General features: G+C 41.3%; 2 protein-coding genes across 2 annotated transcripts in view; one reads left to right on the top strand and one right to left on the bottom strand.

Moving 5' to 3' along the window:
• Nucleotides 1-1,270: 1,270 nt before the first annotated feature.
• Nucleotides 1,271-10,629, top strand: SLC25A29 (solute carrier family 25 member 29). Its single transcript, XM_069018269.1, has 4 exons — nt 1,271-1,342; nt 2,916-2,959; nt 7,524-7,607; nt 8,257-10,629. The coding sequence occupies exons 1-4, from the start codon at nt 1,309-1,311 to the stop codon at nt 8,998-9,000; spliced, it is 906 nt and encodes a 301-aa protein (XP_068874370.1). The 5' UTR covers nt 1,271-1,308; the 3' UTR covers nt 9,001-10,629.
• A 1,452-nt stretch (nt 10,630-12,081) lies between these two features.
• Nucleotides 12,082-20,232, bottom strand: part of YY1 (YY1 transcription factor) — a 31,107-nt gene continuing 22,956 nt past the window's right edge. Inside the window, exon 5 of the mRNA XM_069018261.1 lies at nt 12,082-19,758. Within this exon, the coding sequence (XP_068874362.1) occupies nt 19,576-19,758 (183 nt within the window). The 3' untranslated portion in view covers nt 12,082-19,575. The remainder of the gene's footprint in view (nt 19,759-20,232) is intronic.

Raw genomic sequence — 20,232 nt, 5'->3', positions numbered from 1 at the left:
TCAACAAACATCCAGTTCCAACCCCTCTGACACAGGCAGGGACACCTCTCCCTAGACCTGGTTTCTTGAAGTGCCATTCAATTTGGCCTTGAACACTTCCAGGGATGGGGCATCCACAGTTTCTCTGGCAACATGTTCCAGAGCATTGGAAGCAGGTCAAGGGAGGTGATCCTGCCCCCCTGCTCAGCCCTGTTGAGGCCACATCTGGAGTGCTGTGTCCAGTTCTGGGTTCCTCAGTTCAAGAGGGACGTGGAGCTCCTGGAGTAAGTCCAGTAGAAGGCTACAAAGTTGATCAAGGAACTGGAGCATGTCTCTTATGATGGAGCTGGGCCTGTTCAGCCTCAAGAAGAAACCACTGAGAGGGGACTCAGTCAATGTCTATGAGTATCTGAAGGGAGGGTGTCAAGAGGATGGACCCAGGCTCTTCTTGGTGGTGCTGAGCAAGAGGCAATGGGCAGAAATGGATGCACAGGAAGTTCTATCTGAATATGAAGAACTTCTTTACTGTGGAGTGACCGCAGACTGGAACAGATTTCCCAGAAATGGTCTGGGGTTTCCCCTTAGTGAAGGTATTCAACAACCACCTGGACACAATCCTGTGCCACGTGCTCTGGAATGACCCTGCTTAAGCAGGGAGATTGGACAAGATGACCCACTGTGGTCCCTTCCAACCTGTGCTGTTCTGTAATTCTGTGAACAAGCTCTCCCTGGAGCTTTCTCTTCTCCAGGCTGAACAACCCCGACTCCCTCAGCCTTTCCTCGTAACAGCTCTTACGGGCATTTTACCCCTGTTAAAAGGAAGCACCCCCTCCGAAGACCTCATGATATCAACCACAAGCACTCAGAGATGCCTCTCCCAGGAAGCAAGACCCCCCAGCCAGCCTCCCCGCACCACCCAAAACAACTCAAACGCTATTAATGATCCACAGCAGGGACGCTCTGCCCCCTCCCCCCCCCACCATCTCCCCAGCCTTCCAAATTTTTTTCAGCCTTTACTTCTAGTTCATGATGCAGCTGTTGCAGAGAAAGGGGTGCCAGGTTGAAGGCGGGGGGAGAGAGGGGGCTGCCGAAGGGGGGAGCCCAGTCCCGGCATCCCCAATCCCGGCAGCCGCATCCCCAATCCCGGCAGCCGCATCCCCCTCCCGTCGCTGGCCGGGAGCCGCCCCGCGCGGCCGCCAGTGGCTGGGGGCGGCCTGGGGGGAGTTGTCCCTTCGCCCCCGCCCCCGGAGGCGCGGCCCGGCCCCTCCGTCGGGTAGAAAGGGCTGGGCCGCGGGCAGGCGGAGGCAGAGCGGGGCTCACGCTGCCGGTATGGCTCTGGATTTCCTGGCGGGATGCGTTGGCGGTGAGTGTCGGGGAGCTGCAGGGGGGGGAAATAATCATTAAAAAAATGGTGCGGAAGGGGGAGAAAAAGGGTAAAGAGTGGGAAGGGGGTGAGAGGAGAATAATAATAAAAAACAAGCAGAAAAAAGCTTAAAAAGGAAAAGGGGTGTAAGGGGAGGAATGTAAAAAGGTAGGAGATAGAGAAGAGGCGGAGAAGGGGATAGAATGAAATGCTTTTAAAATGCGGAAGAAAGGCAGGCAGGTCGGCGGGGAGGGCTGGGCGCGGCGCTGTTATTTTGGGAGCGGAGATGGTGCCGGGGGCGATGGGAGCGGCCCCCGCTGCAGTCGGGGCCGGGCCCGGGCGGGGGCGGCTCTCGGGGGTCCCGGTGCCGGCCCTGCGGGTCGAGCCCCCCGCGGCCGCTCCGCAGCGCCGGGGGCTGCCCGAGGCGGCCGGGAGGAGCGGGGCCGGGGAACGGGGGTCCGGGGTGAGCGCCCCTACCTGAGCACAGGGACCCTGGGCAGCTCTAAGATGGAGAGGAGAGAAGGCGAGCACGCGTCCTGCGCTTCCCCGCGCATCTGCGGCCGGCCTGCCGCCTGCTATTTTTAGCAGTTATTAAATTGTGTTCAGGGGACTTATTCTCGCGTCCTTTCGGGTATTTGCGCTTGCTGTTTTCCTTGGCAACCTGGCAAAGATTTTTTTTTTTTTTTAATCCCTTTTTTCTGCGTCTCTTTGGCTTCATCCTAGTGCTCGTTGCTTTGCCTGGATTCCCGCAGGGTCGGCTGTACCGCTGGCCTTTCCGTGCCGAGCACAGTGCACATTGCTGTTTTTCTATCTTGGGCTATGTCGCTGCCGTGCTGGCCTTAAACAGCCTGGACTGCACCATCCTGGAGCTGCTGCCACATCTTCCCCGGAAGAGGGAGGGCGGCTATCTTGCCACAAACGTGGGAAAGCTGCACTGACGCTCTTGGAGTTGTCGCTGTTGCCAGAGGCTAGGTCGCAGAAGTACAGAGCCAGAGGATTCATTGCTCCAGCCTGTGTGTGCAAAATGCCTGTGTTCTGATTGGTGTAACTAATAGGCCTGCATGTGACTTCTAAAAAGTCCTTTGGTGCTAGGATAAAGCAAAGGTTTTTAGTAATGCATGGTGCTTCTGCAGGGGCTGCTGTCACATCTGGAAAGGCTGTAGGCAGAGAGCTGGGATGTTCTGCTGCCTTTAGAGATGCTTACACATTTTCTGTGCCCGCACAGAGCTATATGTACATGAAATATTGTGCTTTAGAGGAAACCTGCATTTTCTGCCCACGGGACTTGCCTTGGGCTGAGGCCAGGGGTCATGGCTGCACAATTCCATATGGCATGGCACAGTTTGTAATCACATACCTCAACGCCTGCCTGGGGCTCAGAGGCTTGACTAGAAGCATAAAGGCACCTGGTACTGGCCTGAAGGACTGGATTGTAGATCTCTTATCTCCTGACTTGGTAGGATGCTCTATTGTGCACTCACACCTCAGACTGGTACTCCTGCTTGGGCTACTGTAGCCCCAGACCTAGGAAGAAAATTCAGAGTAATAACAATGGCAATTTGTTTTGTTTCAGGTGCTGCTGGTGTGCTGGTAGGACACCCCTTTGACACTGTTAAGGTGGGTTGATTATGAAATATATTTGCCTCTAAGTAGAAAACTTAGTTTCTCCAAGGAGTGGGGGAGGAAAAAATATCCCCAGACACTGTAGGAGTGAAAATCTGTGTGGGAAAGCTTGGAGCAATCCTCCACAACCACTGTTAATAGATTTTTCAATCTCTAGCTCTTCAGAAGTGAAAACTTAGTAACATAAACCTTGGCCTTAAACTGCAAGTACAGTGCAGTAACAATGTGGTATTTGGAAATACAACCTTACATTTAACTAAATTTTGTTCTAAGCTTGCTTCTCTGCAGCTGTTCAACACTAACTGCTAAAACTTCCTCTCCCTGCATTTGTAACTCAAACCCACTTTGTTAGTAGGTTGGAAGACTGTGTTTTGCTTTCCCTTCAAGCTCTGCTATTACTCCTTAATTTGTAGCACTAGCCAAAGGGTGGAAGTCAATAAAAATCCACAGTATGAAGCTTGTCTGGGGGCTTTTTCCTCCAAGTATTATTATACATTTTTCTAACTTTCCAAGTTAAAACTGATCTTCTGATGGTCTGTTAGTTGTGTGTGTTAAGCATACTTCAGCTACTATAAATACAAGATTTGACATCCCTCAGCCAGGGCTCTCAGGAGTCCAAGCCCATCTTTCAGAATGGAATGACAGTTTAAGTCATCTTTTGGCAGCCTTATCCAAAGTCTTGCGCTGGAAGAATAGAAGAAGGGATATCAATGTATTCCTTGCTAAAGTAATGTATCAGGTCACTTGACTGCAGCAGACAGCATGCCACATAGTAAATCTGTATTTGGAACACCTTTACCTTGCTGAATTTAGATATTCAAAGGCTGTGGGCTGATAGTGTTACCAAGGAACCCACCATATATTCTGTATTCCAGTGCATGGTTAATTCAATACAGAATTCCCAAGCTGGTGGATATTGGTCCTCCTTGCAAGCTTGCAGTGCAAGCTGCTCAAACAGTAAAATCTGTCTTTTTGTTGCTCAGATTATGGTAAATTTGACAGTTAAATAATTCAGCTGAGTTCTAGAATGTATTTTCAGGAATGGTATTATCCAGGCACAATTTTTCTTATGGTGGTACAGGGCCAGCTGTCTTTTTCTCTCCCATCCTGCCAAGTTTTACATGCTTAACTGAAAGTGATGGGTCATTTCATTGAATCCAGCAGAACTACTAAAATTCTATGCTCAGACTAAAGGTAACTATGTGTGGGTTTTTTAGTTGTTGTTTTTTTTAAGTGGAACAGCTTCTACTGTGTGAAACTAAACATTTAACTGTAAAAACTGGGGCTCCCATGCTGGTTTCAGCAGATGTATTATTGCAAAATAGATGTATTGGCTTTGGAAAAAAGCATCTTGCTTTACAACAGAGCAAATAATTTGTTTCTGGATGACTCTAAATTTTTAATGAAATCCAGCGTGGCACATGATATTTTCATTTCCATAAGAAGGTATTGTAGGCATTTATCTGTGTTTTGTTAGAGCAAATACTAATGTTTGTGTTATTAGCTGGCATAGTCACCACTGTATGTCGAAAAACTAACCCTAACCACCCCTTAAGGAGGAAAAAACAAATGTTGCATAACTTGTGTATGTATATGTGTTAAGAATTAACTCTTCTCATAGTTCTGCAGTGTTTAAAAGGCTCACTGGTAGTCACCTTAGACTGTGCATTTTTAATATAACTGAACAATGGGAAAGCTGCTTAGATAAGCCAAAGTTTTACTTCTGTCTTGGCATTTAAGCTCTTCTTTTTTTTAGCTGGTGCTCATGTTTCACAGAGCGGGGAGGGGGATGGTGGGACACACAGGGAGACATTAAGCCAGTAAAGTCACCCTGCAAAACCTGCAACTGAGCTGATCTCAGAACTGGCAAACTCCTTATCCCTGGTTTGTTGATGTAATGTATAAAATTGCTTTTTTGCTTTTAACTGCCTTTACTTTCTGAGCTAGGGGCTGTCTTCATTAACAGCAAAAGTGTTACTTTGTTGTAGATGACAGATAAGCCTCATCACGGGAGAGTTACCTAGTAAGTATAGCCCAGGTGAACACTTCTGTTTCTCTCAGTCTTAATTTATTCTCAAATGTATTAGTTCAAGTAAAGAACTGAAAGACTTATGAAGCTTTTTCCCTTTTGAGTTTTAAACTGATGCATCCCTCTTGTACAGCTATGGCATGGAGGGAGCGGGGTTTAAATATCCCTTTTTTTAAATGTAGTTTTATTTTGAACCTTCTTTCTGCTGTGCATTTCTGGCTGTATACACTCCCACACACAGTGCCTCTAAAACTGAATCTCAGGCACGCTGTTGTTGAGGTCTTATCCACTACATATTTTTGGATGATTTTTTCATTGCTCAAATACTTCTGAAGTCACTGATTTCCCACATTATTAAGTGCTTGGACTGTTTTGGGGATGTGGTGGTTTGGGTTTTTTTATTTAGTCTTGAGTGCTTTTATAAAAGTCTTTAGTGATGTTAAATTACTGGGGGTTACTACTGGACCTAAAACCTTAGTAATAGTCTTTCCCAACAAGAAAGAAGCTAGAATACTGGGCAATGAATGGAATAGGTGGATAAACTTTGCACATGATTCATCTTTCCTGTAGTTGTACACACTAAGGAGCTTCTTGAATATGGCATTACCCTGCATGAAAATGCAAGTTTTATGTGCACTCATTGCCTTACGTGGCAGTTTTCTAATGTGGGTACCCTTATGTGACCAGCACTGTGCTCAAGAATAAGAGGGTTTTTTCATTCTTAGACCTGGAGAGTCAGTACTCTAAATACCCTACCCTACAGCAATGCTTAATTGGTTAATATTTCACAAATTGTTTAGACAAAAATAGTGGAAACTGTATGCCACTAGGAAATTCAACCCATATATGCAATATGACTAATTCTAAGCTATTAAACACAAGCAGAAAAGATAAAGTAGGAAGGTTCCTAAGCTGCAAATCCCCCAAAGCCTATACATGTGGAAGTCACAGACAAGGTTTGAAACAATAACAGTAAATTATACATGGAGTAAAACCTTCTGTTTGTGCAAATGTGACAGCTTGTTAAGATTTGCCTTTGCTTGTAGACCTGCTCCTGTAACAGTTTTGACAGTCTGTCTACCCCCCAAAAGTCACTTGAAGTAACAAAGGATTTATTTTCTTTGAATCCTACTGTAAGCCTGCTTTTAATGCTGAGATGTTGCAAGACCCAAGGTGATCTCACCCTCCCACTGCGGTTAGCATACACTAATGTATATACTAAAAAACCACTGAAAACTAAAGTTCTGATTTACAAAGCATAAAATAACATGTTGTAGGAAAAATACTAAAACTGTCAATTTAGTTTTGCTTTGAAGAAAGCTAACCTGAATACAAGATTCTGACAAACCACCTCCATAAATCATTTTCTAGACCCACATATTACAGGTCTTTCATTGTTGTGGTGGTGTTTTTTATTACTTTAGACAAGCAGATGAAAAAGAATTAAGTTCAGGAATCTTTCACACTGACATTATATTTTTTTCTTTTGCTCAGAATAAGGGGCTGAACTTTTTTGCCCTGGAGCTGCTGCAGCAGCATTAAATGGTTGATAAGCATCTTTTCTGAAGAACATTACAGCCCTCCATGCTGGAGATCAAACACAGATTTATAACTTTATCAATCCAGTGAAATCAACGTATTGAGTTTATTGCAGTGTAGGGCTTTGCCTGAGCTAGGTAGAACTGAGAATTTTTAAAAGGGTGTTGAGGGCAAATAAGCATGAAAAAACAGAATTGGAATTTTCCATTAGAGGTTAAAAAGCATCTGGAAAAGGGCCTGTCTCCTAACACCACCAGTTACAGTAGCATCTGTCTCTCTAGCAGAACATACTGTTTCAGTTTTGGGAAAGTTAATTGATTGCTAACATTTAAAGGTTTAAAACAGCTGTACCCTCACCAATTGCTTACATACAGCAGGCTAAAAAACCAAAACAGACTAAAATTTAAAAGGACAAATGACTTTTTACTCCTTCCTATATGCAAAGACAGGTATCTTAAGAGTCACTGCCCTGCTACCCTCCGAAAAAAAAATCAAATCTCAATGAATGGGCCCAAATCTGGCAGTCAGAAACGCTGTGGGTATTGTTGAAAGTTTTCATCCTTTTAAAATTACCCTAATCTGATGCTTGACTTGCAAATAATTTTTTTATTAAATCGTCTCAGGTTTGCACAGGTATTCCTTAGTGTGAACAGAAGTATTCTTGGCAGCTAAAGAAAGTCCCTATTGTAGCCTGTACTGGAAAGCATCTATTTGAAATTCTAGATGGCAATGTACCCTTCCACTTACTGGTTTGCTAAGAGTCACAAGAAGTTAATAATCCTCTTCCCCTCATATTTTCACTCCCAAACTTAATTCAAAACACTTACACAAGATTTTTCAAATTATTGTGCCACATATGGCATTCCAGTGTCCAGCCTGCACTCTTGCATATGCATTACTATAGCAAATCTCCACATAGGTACAAGGCAGTAGCTTGCCCTTTAGGCTGTTCCTGATGTACGAGTTGGTCTCTCACACAACTTTTTATAGGTTCGTCTGCAAGTTCAAAATGTAGAGAAGCCTCTCTACCGTGGGACTTTCCATTGCTTTCAGTCCATCATAAAGCAAGAATCTGTAAGTACAAAATTAATGCTTTGCATATTGTTTTTATCTTTATATATTTTGGCTCAGGAGGGTGGGGAAGCTGTTAAAAAAAAAAAAAAAAGACAAATGTTGAAGATCAAGAGATAAAGTATATTCTGAACCTCACCTGATTGTACAGCAGATATTATAGTCAGAACTTTGCCAGAAACTTAGTGAAGAAGATCACTAAGTCAGAAGATGGTATTTTGAGGTTAACATTTTAAAGAAAATAAGAAGTTAGTTATTTAAATAACTAATTTTCTGAGAATCTAAGCAATGAGTGAAGAAATTGGTGGGTTGTTTTTGCTGCTGAAGCTTTAGGACCATTGCTAAAAGGGTAGCTTCAGGCTTTACGTAAGCTATTTAAAAAGAAAAAGTAAAAAAATTGCCAGAAAACTCTTCTCTGGATGGAGTAAGATTATTTTCTGGGTGTGTTCAACTATATTTTTGTACTGCTAAATTGCTTAGATGTTTGTGTCCCAGGCAGAGATGAAATTTTTATTAAAAAATAAGGTGGTCCTGATCTGGCCACTGTTAGAGAGCTGGGGTACAAGGGAGAGCCAGAAAGGCTGTATTCTGCAGTTTGAGGAGGTTATCCACACCACTGCTAAAAAGGGTTTTTCCTCCCTTCTTCCATTAGGCTTTTGGACTCTATAAAGGTATTGGGTCACCAATGATGGGACTTACATTCATTAATGCGCTGGTGTTCGGTGTGCAAGGAAACACCCTTCGTGCTCTGGGCAAAGACACTCCTCTGAACCAGTTCCTTGCAGGGTCAGCAGCAGGGGCCATCCAGTGTGTCATCTGCTGTCCCATGGAGCTGGCAAAGACAAGGATGCAGCTTCAAGGAACAGGAGAATATAAACTAAAAACGAAGAACTACAAAAATTCTCTGGACTGCTTGATCAAAATCTATCAAAAGGAAGGGCTGAGGGGTATCAACAGAGGCATGGTCTCTACCTTCATAAGAGAAACTCCAAGCTTTGGCTTTTACTTCCTGACCTATGACTGCATGACTCGGTATTTAGGCTGTGAAGCTGAAGACAGTTACGTTATTCCTAAACTGCTGTTTTCTGGAGGGATGTCGGGAATCGTGTCCTGGCTCTCCACCTATCCCATGGATGTGATCAAATCCCGGCTTCAGGCCGACGGAGTCGGAGGCATCACACAATACAACGGCATCCTGGACTGTGTCCGGAAGAGTTACCATGAGGAAGGCTGGAGGGTGTTCACAAGAGGTCTCACTTCCACACTTCTCCGTGCTTTTCCTGTCAATGCAGCTACCTTTGCTACTGTCACTGTGTTCCTAATGTACATGAAGTCAGAAGACAACCTTCCTGAATGTGAACCAGGTCCAGTAATCCATCAGCCTTCCAGTTTGTGAACCTCATCTCTTTGTTGTCTTCATCCAAAGCCCAACTGGTTGGGTTTTGTTGAACATGAACACTTGACCCACACAAGTAGTGTAGATTTATGCTATCTGTATAAAGAATTCCTAAATGTATCAAATGAGGATTTCATCTCACTACTTGTATAAACAACATCTTGCCTTATTCAGGACTCCATAGCAGTAGTATTCAAGTAAAAGAGGGATCTGCCTTTAGAAAGTTGCTGTTGTGGCTCCAGAAGAGGTTCTGGAGAGTGTTCTAGCACCAGAAATTGAGTTTTCTTTCACTCAGGTTCTGAATGACTGAGTTGAGTTGAATGCAGAAATGTTTTCATGAAAGAAATACTCATTTTGTATGTGACAGGAGTAAGTGTACTCCTCTAAGGTGAAGAAAGGGGAAGAAGTTTAATGTTGGAGGCATTTTGCAGGTAACCCCAAACTGTAAAGATGTGGACTAGCATTCAGCTAGTCGTGTGTTTTACTTTTCCTCTGCTTTTATATGTCAATGGTTTTAGTAGCAACTTTGTTCATACTGATTTGTAAAAAAAAAAAAAGAAAAAAGAAAAAAGAAAATATTTGTACCTAAATTACTCCCTGACCTTTCAGCTTCGAATAAATATCTTAAGCACAAAGTTAGCATCTGCACTCAAATGCACTTGTTCCTTTAAATCTCAAGGCTTGTAAGGATTTAGGGAAACTCAGATCAAGTAGGACTGAGGTTATTTGCCTTCACCTCTGTTTCTCCTCTGGTGGGTGCACAGACTGTATTGAGTAGTTCAGCCCAGTAGACTTTGTTCTCTGAAGTTAATGCAACTTTGCACCACTTCTCCCACCATGCCCCATAGCAGCCAGTGATGTACAGAAGTCAAAGTCGTGCCTGTGGTATTGCACAAAATGTTTGTGGGTGCAATGTTAGCTTAGCAGCTTGAAGTACCTTAGAAATACATACATATTTAGGACTGGAGGTTTCATACCTTTCCAGAAAGTAGGGGTGTAAGTGTCTGAAATGGTTCCTGTTTAATACACTTGCATTATGAATTTAAAGAATACTGATTTTTATGTATTTAGTTACAGTGCTACTGGAAAGAAGACTGGAAAGGGTTGTAGAGAATTTTCTTGTTACATTAATCTGCTGTGATTTTTTTTTTCTTTTTTTTTTAGTCTGTTCAAGAAGAATTGAATTAGCCAAAGAGCTACAAACAGTTATTTAAGATTTGAGATAAAAGCTACACATATTTGGCACAAATAGCTGGGAGGAAGGACTATATGTGTGTGAGCAGTTTTAAAACATATCAAACTAGTTCAGTAAGTACAACTTGTTACACTTTTGGTTGGGACAAGTGCAATATGTGTTTAATTTATATGAATTTTCTAAAGAAGCGTTATTTCATAGTATTTTGCACTGTAACAAAATATGCTGGAGAAACCTGTAAAACTGGTATTTTTTTTATACCTTGAAGGTATGGTGGATGTTTTAGTGCCTACTTGCACTGAGATTCAAATTGAATGTTAAATCTGTCTACTAAGCTGCATATGCACAACTCACAGCAAAGACCATTTACACCTTTGTACAGGAGTAAGTAATTCTTGTATATATATTGAGGGAATAAATTTTTTTAAAATTTTGCCTTTGGTTCTTTGAAGTTTGCTTTTTTGTGTTTTACTCAGATGCTTCTTTGTGTTGGATTGAGCTTGCATGAGGGTGGGGTTTCTGGCTTTTGCCAGGGGAAACTTGTTCCGTATCTACCTTCTCTGCACCACTGGGAAGGGCAGGGTCTTGTTCTGGCTTAGGCCCCATCACTGGAGCAAAGAAAGGAAGTTGCCTGACCTCACTTCTTCAAACTGACCCTTCCTCTACCAAGAGAACAATCCTGCTTTTAAAGCCAAAGAGCTGGCCCTATGCTGAGACCCCTCTTATTCTGCATTTATTTGGTTTAAGCTGTGCTGGTCACCACCAAGGCTGCACAGTTGTGCCTCTCCTCTGGACTCACTCCAGTAGGTTCATGTCCTCCTCTTCAGAGGTTACTTCAGGTACTAGCTCCACTAATTCATCTTCCTAAGGGGTAGATACATGTGACTGACACAAACCCTGTCAAGCATCAATTTCCTGGATCAGGAAAGGGAAAGGCCACCACCTCTCCACCTGACCATGACCAGGGTCAGTTCCAGTCAAGTACCTTTTGTTCTCTCAGTGGGAGCAACAACTATGTTCAACATTAAACTATGGAACAGAAACAAATACTTGGAATAAGCAAACAGTGTCGCCTTAGAAGACTAATACCATTAAAACAGAACAGGGCCTACACAATGTTTTACTTGCAGTGCTTACTAAAGCATTCTTTCCAGAAATTCATCCATCTGGAACTTAAATAATCAGTAGCAGACACTGGCTGTTACTCAACAAGCCTGGGAAGAGGGTAAAGCCACTTTTCAGCCTAGTCTGATTTCACTTGCTTGAAATCCATGTGACTTCTAACTATCACATCAAGCTAGACAAATGCCTCAGCCTTTTAAATCATGATACAGTTCTGTCCTGATAGATTTTTGAGATGTGAGCCAATTCAGACAGAACTACATCCTGCCTTCCCAGATCCTCATTCCCACACCATTATCAAGCAATTCCCCAACAACTGAAGGGATTAAGAAGGTAAAAATCACTGAAAATGAAACTTACTCTCCCGTCCCTCTACCTTGCTCTTTCTTAAACTTAGATGGGTCATGCCAGGGTTACAAGTTATAGCCACAAACGTGTCCAATTAAGACAAGAGGGGAAAAAAGTGACCATGTATAGCACTATATAACTATAGTAACTTAGTTATAGTAGAACAACTAGTGTGAAATTCATTTATCATGTCTGTAACATGACAATTTTTTGTCCTCTCTGCCTTGTCTTTCTCTGCATATATGTAGTGGTAGGACAAGGGGTAATGGCCTTAAACTGAAAGAGGGCAGGTTTAGACTGGATATTAGGAAGAAATTCTTCCCTGTGAGGGTAGCAAGGCATTCAAGGGAAGAAAACCTGTCCATTGCAGATGCAGCACTGGCAGCACACTAAGGAAAAAGACTAAGACACAAATGTAAACGTTAACCTTGCAAAGAAAATATGTGTTTGTTCTTTGCAATTAAATATATTTATTATTATGCTGGAAAACAGGTGTTAACAATTTAATGTTAGCTGCTGTTAGCCCAATTTTTAATCTGTATATAGAGAACAATTTAAAACCTAGAAGTGTGCCAAACACCATTAGATTAGCAGAATGTGCAGTTAAACCCCTCTTCTGCCAGAAAAACAGGCAGAGAAAAGAGAAGCTTACCCAAGGCAACATGCCCTATCAAACACCACAGCCATGGAGACAGATGAAGGATCTCTGTGACTCTGGGAGGCACAGCAAGAGATCAGGGAAGCAGAGAACTTGCTGGGCCAAACCTAAGGGAGACAGGCTTTGATATCAAGAGGAAGCAAATTCCATGTTCAGGAATTTATGTCCATGGGCAGCAGGGGAGAAAAGCAGAGGAAAATAAGCCATTTTCATCTTCCCAGTACAACTGTTTTGCAATTTTTTGTATTAGGGTTGTCCTCACTAATTGCGAAAGTGATTATCACCAACAGAAAAAAGGTGATATAATATGCACAATAATATGTAGGATATACAGTAAAAGCTTTTCTACTTATAGTTTATTACTAGTTTTAACTGAGTTGACCTAGAAAGTGATTTTAAGCTATACAGGTTCATCAATAAATAAACTGAAATCAAAGCAAGGCCTGCAGTGAACACTAATGCCCTATAGATTGATATAAATGGAAGAAACTCAAGTTCTAATGTTCACGAAATATTCTTAGGGTGTATAAAATGTAACAGCTAACAGTCAAATTGCTTAGTTATCATTCACTATTATACTTTATTATGACTGGTTTTTCTTACTGAAAGAAGCACAATGCGGTTTTTATTAACAGTAAAATAGACTTGTACCATTTTAGCCATATCCATGTGTCAATCAATAAAATACTAAAATCATAATGAAGCCTGACCTCATGGTCTGCACCATTTCCTATGTATATCAAAATAGAAAGAAGTGTTGCTCAAGTAATTTGACTTGGCCAGATTAACATTGGCATGATATAAAATGAATATTCTTTTTCTAGGATTTAATCTACTTATCTTGAGCAGAGATTTATTGTAGATCAGGAATACCTCAGTGTTGCAATCAACCAGGCCATACACTTTCTTCCTTGTGCACTGAGGTATTTTCACTTGAGGAAGAATTTATAAGAGGTACTTTTCAAACAGGTCAGTAATAAAGTTCAAACTTTTTAACAGCAATTAAAGGAGGTAAATGTAAAAATTACTGCTACCTTTAAATTAATCCAGGCAGTTACGTGCTTCCCTGCCAGCTCTTAACCGAGAGACTGTACATATTTTCATTTCACACTCCAATTGAGATGAAATCCCCTATCCCTAACCTATGCAGGAGGAAAGAATAAAACCAAGCAAACCAACCAACCAACCACACGAGGAAAACCTAAAGACCTCCCATAAGTATTACTCCTTACAATGAGTTTTCAAATCATAAACATTTGTATGTCCTTTGAAGCTATGGGAGTCACTGGATTAATATAAATCCATTGGAGGTTCAGTCAAAGCATCAGTTAAGACTGAAAACTGAAGGATTCTATATCAAAAGGCCAAATTTTCTGTTTTGCTGAGAAAAAATAAATGTGTTGGAAAATAAGTCAAAATATAAGCTGCATGATGCCGTACATGTGAGGCAGTCAAAACCTTTGTAAGCCAAAACTGCAACTGGCAAGGTCAGTGAGGTCCTTGGCAAGCATCTTGCAGCTCTGAAGGACACCTGACTTTGCGAGCCCTTACATCAAAACACTAACCAACAAGGCAGTTTTCCACAGATTTGTCTTGCAACCAATTCCTGAGATGAGCTTTAGCCAAAGGACATTAGGACCTATCTGGTCACCAACATTTTTTGTGTGTGGATTTTCCACTATTTAACAAGCAGTACATATGCCACAGTCTTCATTCGCTCTACCATTGTTCTCAAAAATATTCGTTATTCACATCCTTCTGAAATGCACCTTTTCTGTGGGCCTGCTCCAGGGAGGGAAACAGGTCACTCGAGATCTTTGAACCCCTTAAGAACAGCAATGCAGGACTCCGATGCAACATTGGTCCTGTTCTGCAGTCTGCAATGGCCTTGCACACATTATGAGCAGCAGCAGACTGAAGCAAAGGCCCTAATTGCCTCAGGGGACCTTGGACTTTTTAGGAAGCCACTGCTGAAGAGAAACAGTGATATTTTACAGGTCTAGCAGTTCATCAAAGTAGCCACTCACAACCAAAAGCACATTCATTAACACCATTGGTAACTAGATTTCCACATTTCTCTCTTAAAGATATTTAATATTTGATGGATGTATCTATACATGACCCATGTCACACTTAATGGTTTTTATTTACAGTCTTTTATTTTCATTGCCTTGCCGGTGCTTTTAACGAATGCACAAGTACACTCAGGACTCTCAGAAATCAGCACACAATTGTACTTCTTATTCTCCTGCAGTGGTGTGTGGGCAATTTGCTCTTTGGCACTGGCACACTCCAAGTCTGTCAAGGTCCACTGAACGCCACAGGACACCCTGCAGACACTTGACCTCGCAGGGGCACCCTGACACTGCCGTTCTGCCTGCGGGTCGCACTGTGCACACAGGTAATTCACCGCCCTCTCCTGGCAAACTGCTACCGGGAGTTTCTGAACAGACTGAAACAAAGCACTGACATAGGTGCCACCTGATTCCAGACCGATTAGAGAGGAAACACACGTAAACCTACACCACCACTTAAAAAGTGGTGGCAAAAGGAGCACCCGAAAGTCCTGCAAGGCTCCGTTTCTCTCCCTCCCAAAATTCACCAACATTTGCACAGAACTCCAGGCTTGCTCCTGAAGAGAGCTCCCAGCAGACACAGGAACCCAGTGAGAACAGCAGCAAGAGGGTATCAGGTCCACACCATACCACACAACAGCAGCCGTGGTACCCAACCAGCACCCAAGCTTAGAGCTTTTCTCTTAGAAAAAAGTAACAGAAGACTTGGAAAACCCTAAAACAGGAGTCGTCTAAAATCCAGTTGCTATAAGGAATCTTATTCATTTACCTACAGCAAAACAGTGTTTTCCTGGTACTTTAGGGGAAGCCAGGACCTGAAAAGTTCACATTTAACTCTTATACAGAATTTGATGTGCTTGTCCCCAAAGGAAGTTCAGTACCTTCCAGACAATTTCCAGAGAAAAGGACTGAAAAAAATTCTAAGTGAAACTGCCTTCATAATATAGGATGATTGAGAGTACACATAAACTTGCCTAAGCTGGTTTGCTTTAGGCAGAAAGAATGAAATTGAGAAGAAGGACCACTGATTCAATTACCTTACAAAATTAAACCAATAGCCAACCAGGTGGCATTTGAGAATTGCTGTAAAGCCATCATCACGCTGGCAACTTGACACTAGACCAATTCATATTATCAAACTGAATATTGACTCTCATAATACAAGCACATACATTCCTGCTCCGGTTTGCTTCTACCTTTACAGATCACTGTGCAGATGTTTCTGCTCCTTGTGTTCAGCAGCAGGGTCACACTCTCTCTGCTCTATTCACTTTCCCAGTCTTTTGCCCTGGGACTCTTCCCAAGGAAAGCGTTACTTAAAAAATTATTCCATTTACACAGCCAGGAATAAGAATACTGAAGTCCAAGTCTTATTTTCACTCCTGCCTGCAGAATTCACACCCAACATTCAGTTTTGAAACCCACCCTAGGTTCCCCTTGGTAGCTTTAAGTGCTCCAGGAACATTAGTGCAGTAAAGCTCAATGCTGACACAAATAATCCTTTACTTCGCTCCTCAAGCCACCATCACACAGCAGATTTTAAAAGGCACTGTACAGATGAAAAACTTCTTGTTCTGAAGTGCCATCATTATAGATGGCACATTACAGACCAACCAATGCCAGTAGCAGGTGCCACTTAACTGATTAAGACTTCCGAGACAGATTTGTCTAGCAGCCCTAACAAAAATTCCAGATTTTCTCAATTTCTTCAAGGCATTAAGGGAACACTCAGAAGAATGATATTCAATACTGTCCCTGAATTTATCCATCTTAATTGAGCAGAAGAACTAACCAGCCCATTTTTCCAAGGCATACTGACAAAATATCCTGTGAGCTATGTGATGAGCACATGGACACCTGTTACTGCCACTGCCATGCCTCTTCACCCAGCACTTTGAAGTGATCCACTTTCTTCAAACATTTTAAAGCCTCAATACTTTTGCCATTCCTAGCAATTTTTGCATCTTTTGCTTTTTACCTACTGTGGAATTAGCAGAGGGAAAGGATCTCCACCTGCCCTCAAAATTACATTACTGCTGACAGGCTATGCTGTCAGGATGTGTTTAGTATTTGGCTTTGTTGATTGACAGCTTGCAACCATTATAGGGAAAAGTCAAAATGCACAACCTCAATTCCAGTGACCCTCTTCAAGCAGAAGATGACTAAAATTAAGTGCAGGTTCAGCTGAGGTCCTGGCATTCCGTTTCACTAAGGATTTTATTGTCTTAGCATTTCGAACCTGAACCTGCAGCCCTCCTAAAACCTTCTCAAGAAACACACTCTCCACAAATAATTCGTATTTAAGTTCAGTTTGTTTTGTATTTACTGACAGACCATAAATAGACAGAGAGAGAAAAATCTAGTCAGTTCTACCTTTAAAGTCGGTCTGAGTCCCAAGGATATACAGCTACAGAATTTGCCTCCGTTCATTCTGACAGCAGCAGAACCAAACAAGGTAAATGTACAATCCAAATGAGAAGCAGAACATGTACAATGAGTCAGCATGGAACTGTTTTGCCAGTTTTAAAACCACATTTCTGCCACCCCTCAGACTCTCCTCCCCTTACCTGAACTTGCTCACAAATTGGTGGTGTAATGCAGGAACTTGTTGATAGCAGGCTGGGAATGGTGGTTTCAAAGTCAACTCTTGCTATTCTCAAAGCCCGTAATTTTTTCACTGAAAAACCTTGAGGAAAACTCTGGAATCAATTAAGCATGATGTTTTAAGAGCAAGGTGTGCCAATTATACTTTAAGTGCTTAAATAAGTTATAGCAGCTGCTCAATGCAAGTATTTATTCGTACCCAATATGGAATTAAGTACTTAGAAAGCAAGACCTTTCAAGCTACTGAGTGTTGTTGCTACTTACACTCAGGAGTGTATCAAGTGCTACCAATCTGCGGCCTAGATGGAAAGGTCTCTCTGTAATCAGATGCAATATAACCAGAGGCAATAACAGTTACAGCTCCCAGTTGGTCCTCAAATCAATATTTAACATAATTTAGTCTCAAATGTATGCTCAAGGTAACATAGTTCAGTCCCTAATTTATGTTCAAGGATGAAGTACTGACACCTTGCAATTCAATTGACTTCATGACACGGGAAAGCAAACTTCTGTGCAAGCCTAGCACCATCACAGATACTGCTTAAGAAAAAAATATAAGGTCAATTAGAACTAGACTGAATTAATTTTATTTCCTTCCAAAAAGAATAGACACTAATTTAACTGTATACAGAATTTAATTTAGCTATAACTATACAAGTTTCAGTATATTGTCCTGTTCAAAAACTGCTTATATATAAAAGAAAAAATACTGCCAAAATTCTAACGCATACTTTACAAATAAATGTCCCAACTTTCTTTCTACCCCTAATAACCTCAGACTAGAGTTGCAGTGTTCAGATTAATTTATGTATGGATGAAAATTCCCTTGGTCTTAAGTGCAGTTTCTTTATTACCCATGTTTTTGCCACTACCACCAACACTGGACTCAAAATTAAGTTTTACAGTATTAGCAATGAAAACTTTGATGAACCTTGTAAGAACAGAATTCAGAAAAAGAGTAACAACACTTTTTACTGCATTAAAATATTTTACATGCCTCTAAAAAATAACTTATGCATTTATCTGCATTTTCTTCTGTTTATTAATCTGTCACATTTTACTATAGTATCTGCTAAGTTTTCTTTGAACACTTGAACAAATGAGAAGTAACCACTCTTAGTTAGACCATCAAAACTCAACTCCATCAAGTTCTCTGAGAACTTGTTGTGAAACAAAAGGTGTCCAAAAAGGCTGCAAGAATTTTTATCATTACACTCAAACAAGTTAGCCAAAAGAAGAAACAGTTTCTTTTTTTTTTCTGGTATGATCACTCAAACCCTACCATTCCTCCACTTTCTATTGTTACTGCATTTAAACTGCCAACATTCCTTACCTTGACTAAACAAAAGGTTCCCATTTAGTTATTTCCTGTACTGGTTTACCTAGTTGCTGTCCAGGCACACAGAACACTCCCCACTACACTGCCAAGTCTCCAAATCCACCGTTCCAGTTAATGGAAGTCTAGGTCACTCAAAACCAGAATTACAGTCAGCAGTTCTGTTTAGATATACCACCTGATGTGGCACTACTTAATTGCATCACAAATCACTGTAATTGAATGCAAAGTAAAGGAAACTTGAGTTTATTTAGCTTCCAATTTCTGGGAGGTCAAGAGGAACTAGAACTGCTCTGGACAACAAAAGAAAATAGACTGCGCTTACAGATCATTTTCTGCCAGATTCTTTCTTTAGGACCACTGTTTTATTGTTGCCCTTTCTATTACATGGGGGATGTACATATCAGGTGTTAATAAACGGTCAGTGCCTGTACAATACATTCTACAACTGAGCACCACTTTCCGTAACTGAACAGGCAAAGAAATTACACTGAACATCAGCATCTGGCAGTATTTCTCCAAAAAAAGTGACTAAAATGGGTTTAAATTGATTAACACTATTAAATCACATCTAATATTTGATACTACATGATTTCATTACAGCTATACGATACAATTATACAAAATGTGTTAACATCAAAGAATACAACCAAAATTAAGATAGCAAACAAAACCTATATAACTTTTTTTTCTTTACAGGAAAATACTTTTGAAGTATGCATGTAACTGCCCATTCTTTTAAAGAAAATCTACCGCAAGCAAGTTATCAACCTCCAGAAAATCACACATAGCATTACTACGCATATCCCCAAAAAGTGTACAATATGCACACTTGGAAAATACAAAATTAAAAAAAATTGTAAGCAACAGGTGAGCTTCATATTTATAAGAATGTGAAAAGAAGTCCAATTTTAGCACTGTTGTATAAAGAATTGTCTTTTCTGATGCAAGTTCATGAGCTGACCCGTCCGGTTGGGGCTGCACTTTACAAAACACCGTGTTCTTGAAACGGGGTTACAGAGCAAGGTGAAGCTTCTTAGCAATGTCACCTTAAAGTTTTCTGTGTGGTTTTTTTTTTTGCTTTTTATTTACTACTTATCAAAACACGTCCTTTAGGTTTGTAGGGTTCTTTTTTTTAAAATTCTTTCCTAGAAACAATATACAAAGGGGAGGCGTATTTCTTTCCAACTGATTTTCCTGTAAGATGCTTTGAGTTCAAGAACGTTCTACTCAACTTTCACTGGTTGTTTTTGGCCTTAGCGTGTGTTAAGATGTGAGATTTCAGGTTGGTTGATTGCGCAAACTTCTTATTGCAGCCGTCAAACGGGCAAACGTAGGGCCTGTCGCCAGTGTGAATTCGCACGTGTGTGCGTAAATTGAAGTCCAGTGAAAAACGCTTTCCACATCCTTCAAACGTACACTGTTGGAAGGAAAAGACACACTCTGTTAAGCTAATGGAACTCATCTCCATCACTGATCAGAAAAACAGTCTTCTCTAAATCACTAGACTGCACAAACATGAAGCCAGAGGCTGAAGATTGTTAGGGGTGAAGCTGTGGGTATCCGTTGTGAACTGCACTAAAAACTGCAGAAATTCAGTATATAGTATACACTATATATACAACAGCATATCTATTTCTGAAGAGGGAAATAAATTACTTCCAGCTTGCAAGCAAGCACTTCCACTAAAAACACCTTCTCTGCATGTGAAACAGTACCTACCCTATATGACAAAACAGAAACAGGATTTCACTCAGAATTTCCTTCTTTCAGTGATGATTTTCGAAGATATACTCATTTTACCTGCTTTAAGATGGGCTTAAGGACAGAACATTTAGTGATAAATACTTATATTTACCACACAAAATATTCAGTGTATGCATTTAAGCAAGTG

Source organism: Aphelocoma coerulescens, chromosome 5 (assembly GCF_041296385.1).
Source record: "Aphelocoma coerulescens isolate FSJ_1873_10779 chromosome 5, UR_Acoe_1.0, whole genome shotgun sequence".
In the NCBI taxonomy this organism is placed as follows: domain Eukaryota; kingdom Metazoa; phylum Chordata; class Aves; order Passeriformes; family Corvidae; genus Aphelocoma; species Aphelocoma coerulescens.
The sequence above is the reverse complement of the archived record's forward strand: the minus strand, read 5'-3'. Positions and strand labels throughout refer to the sequence as shown.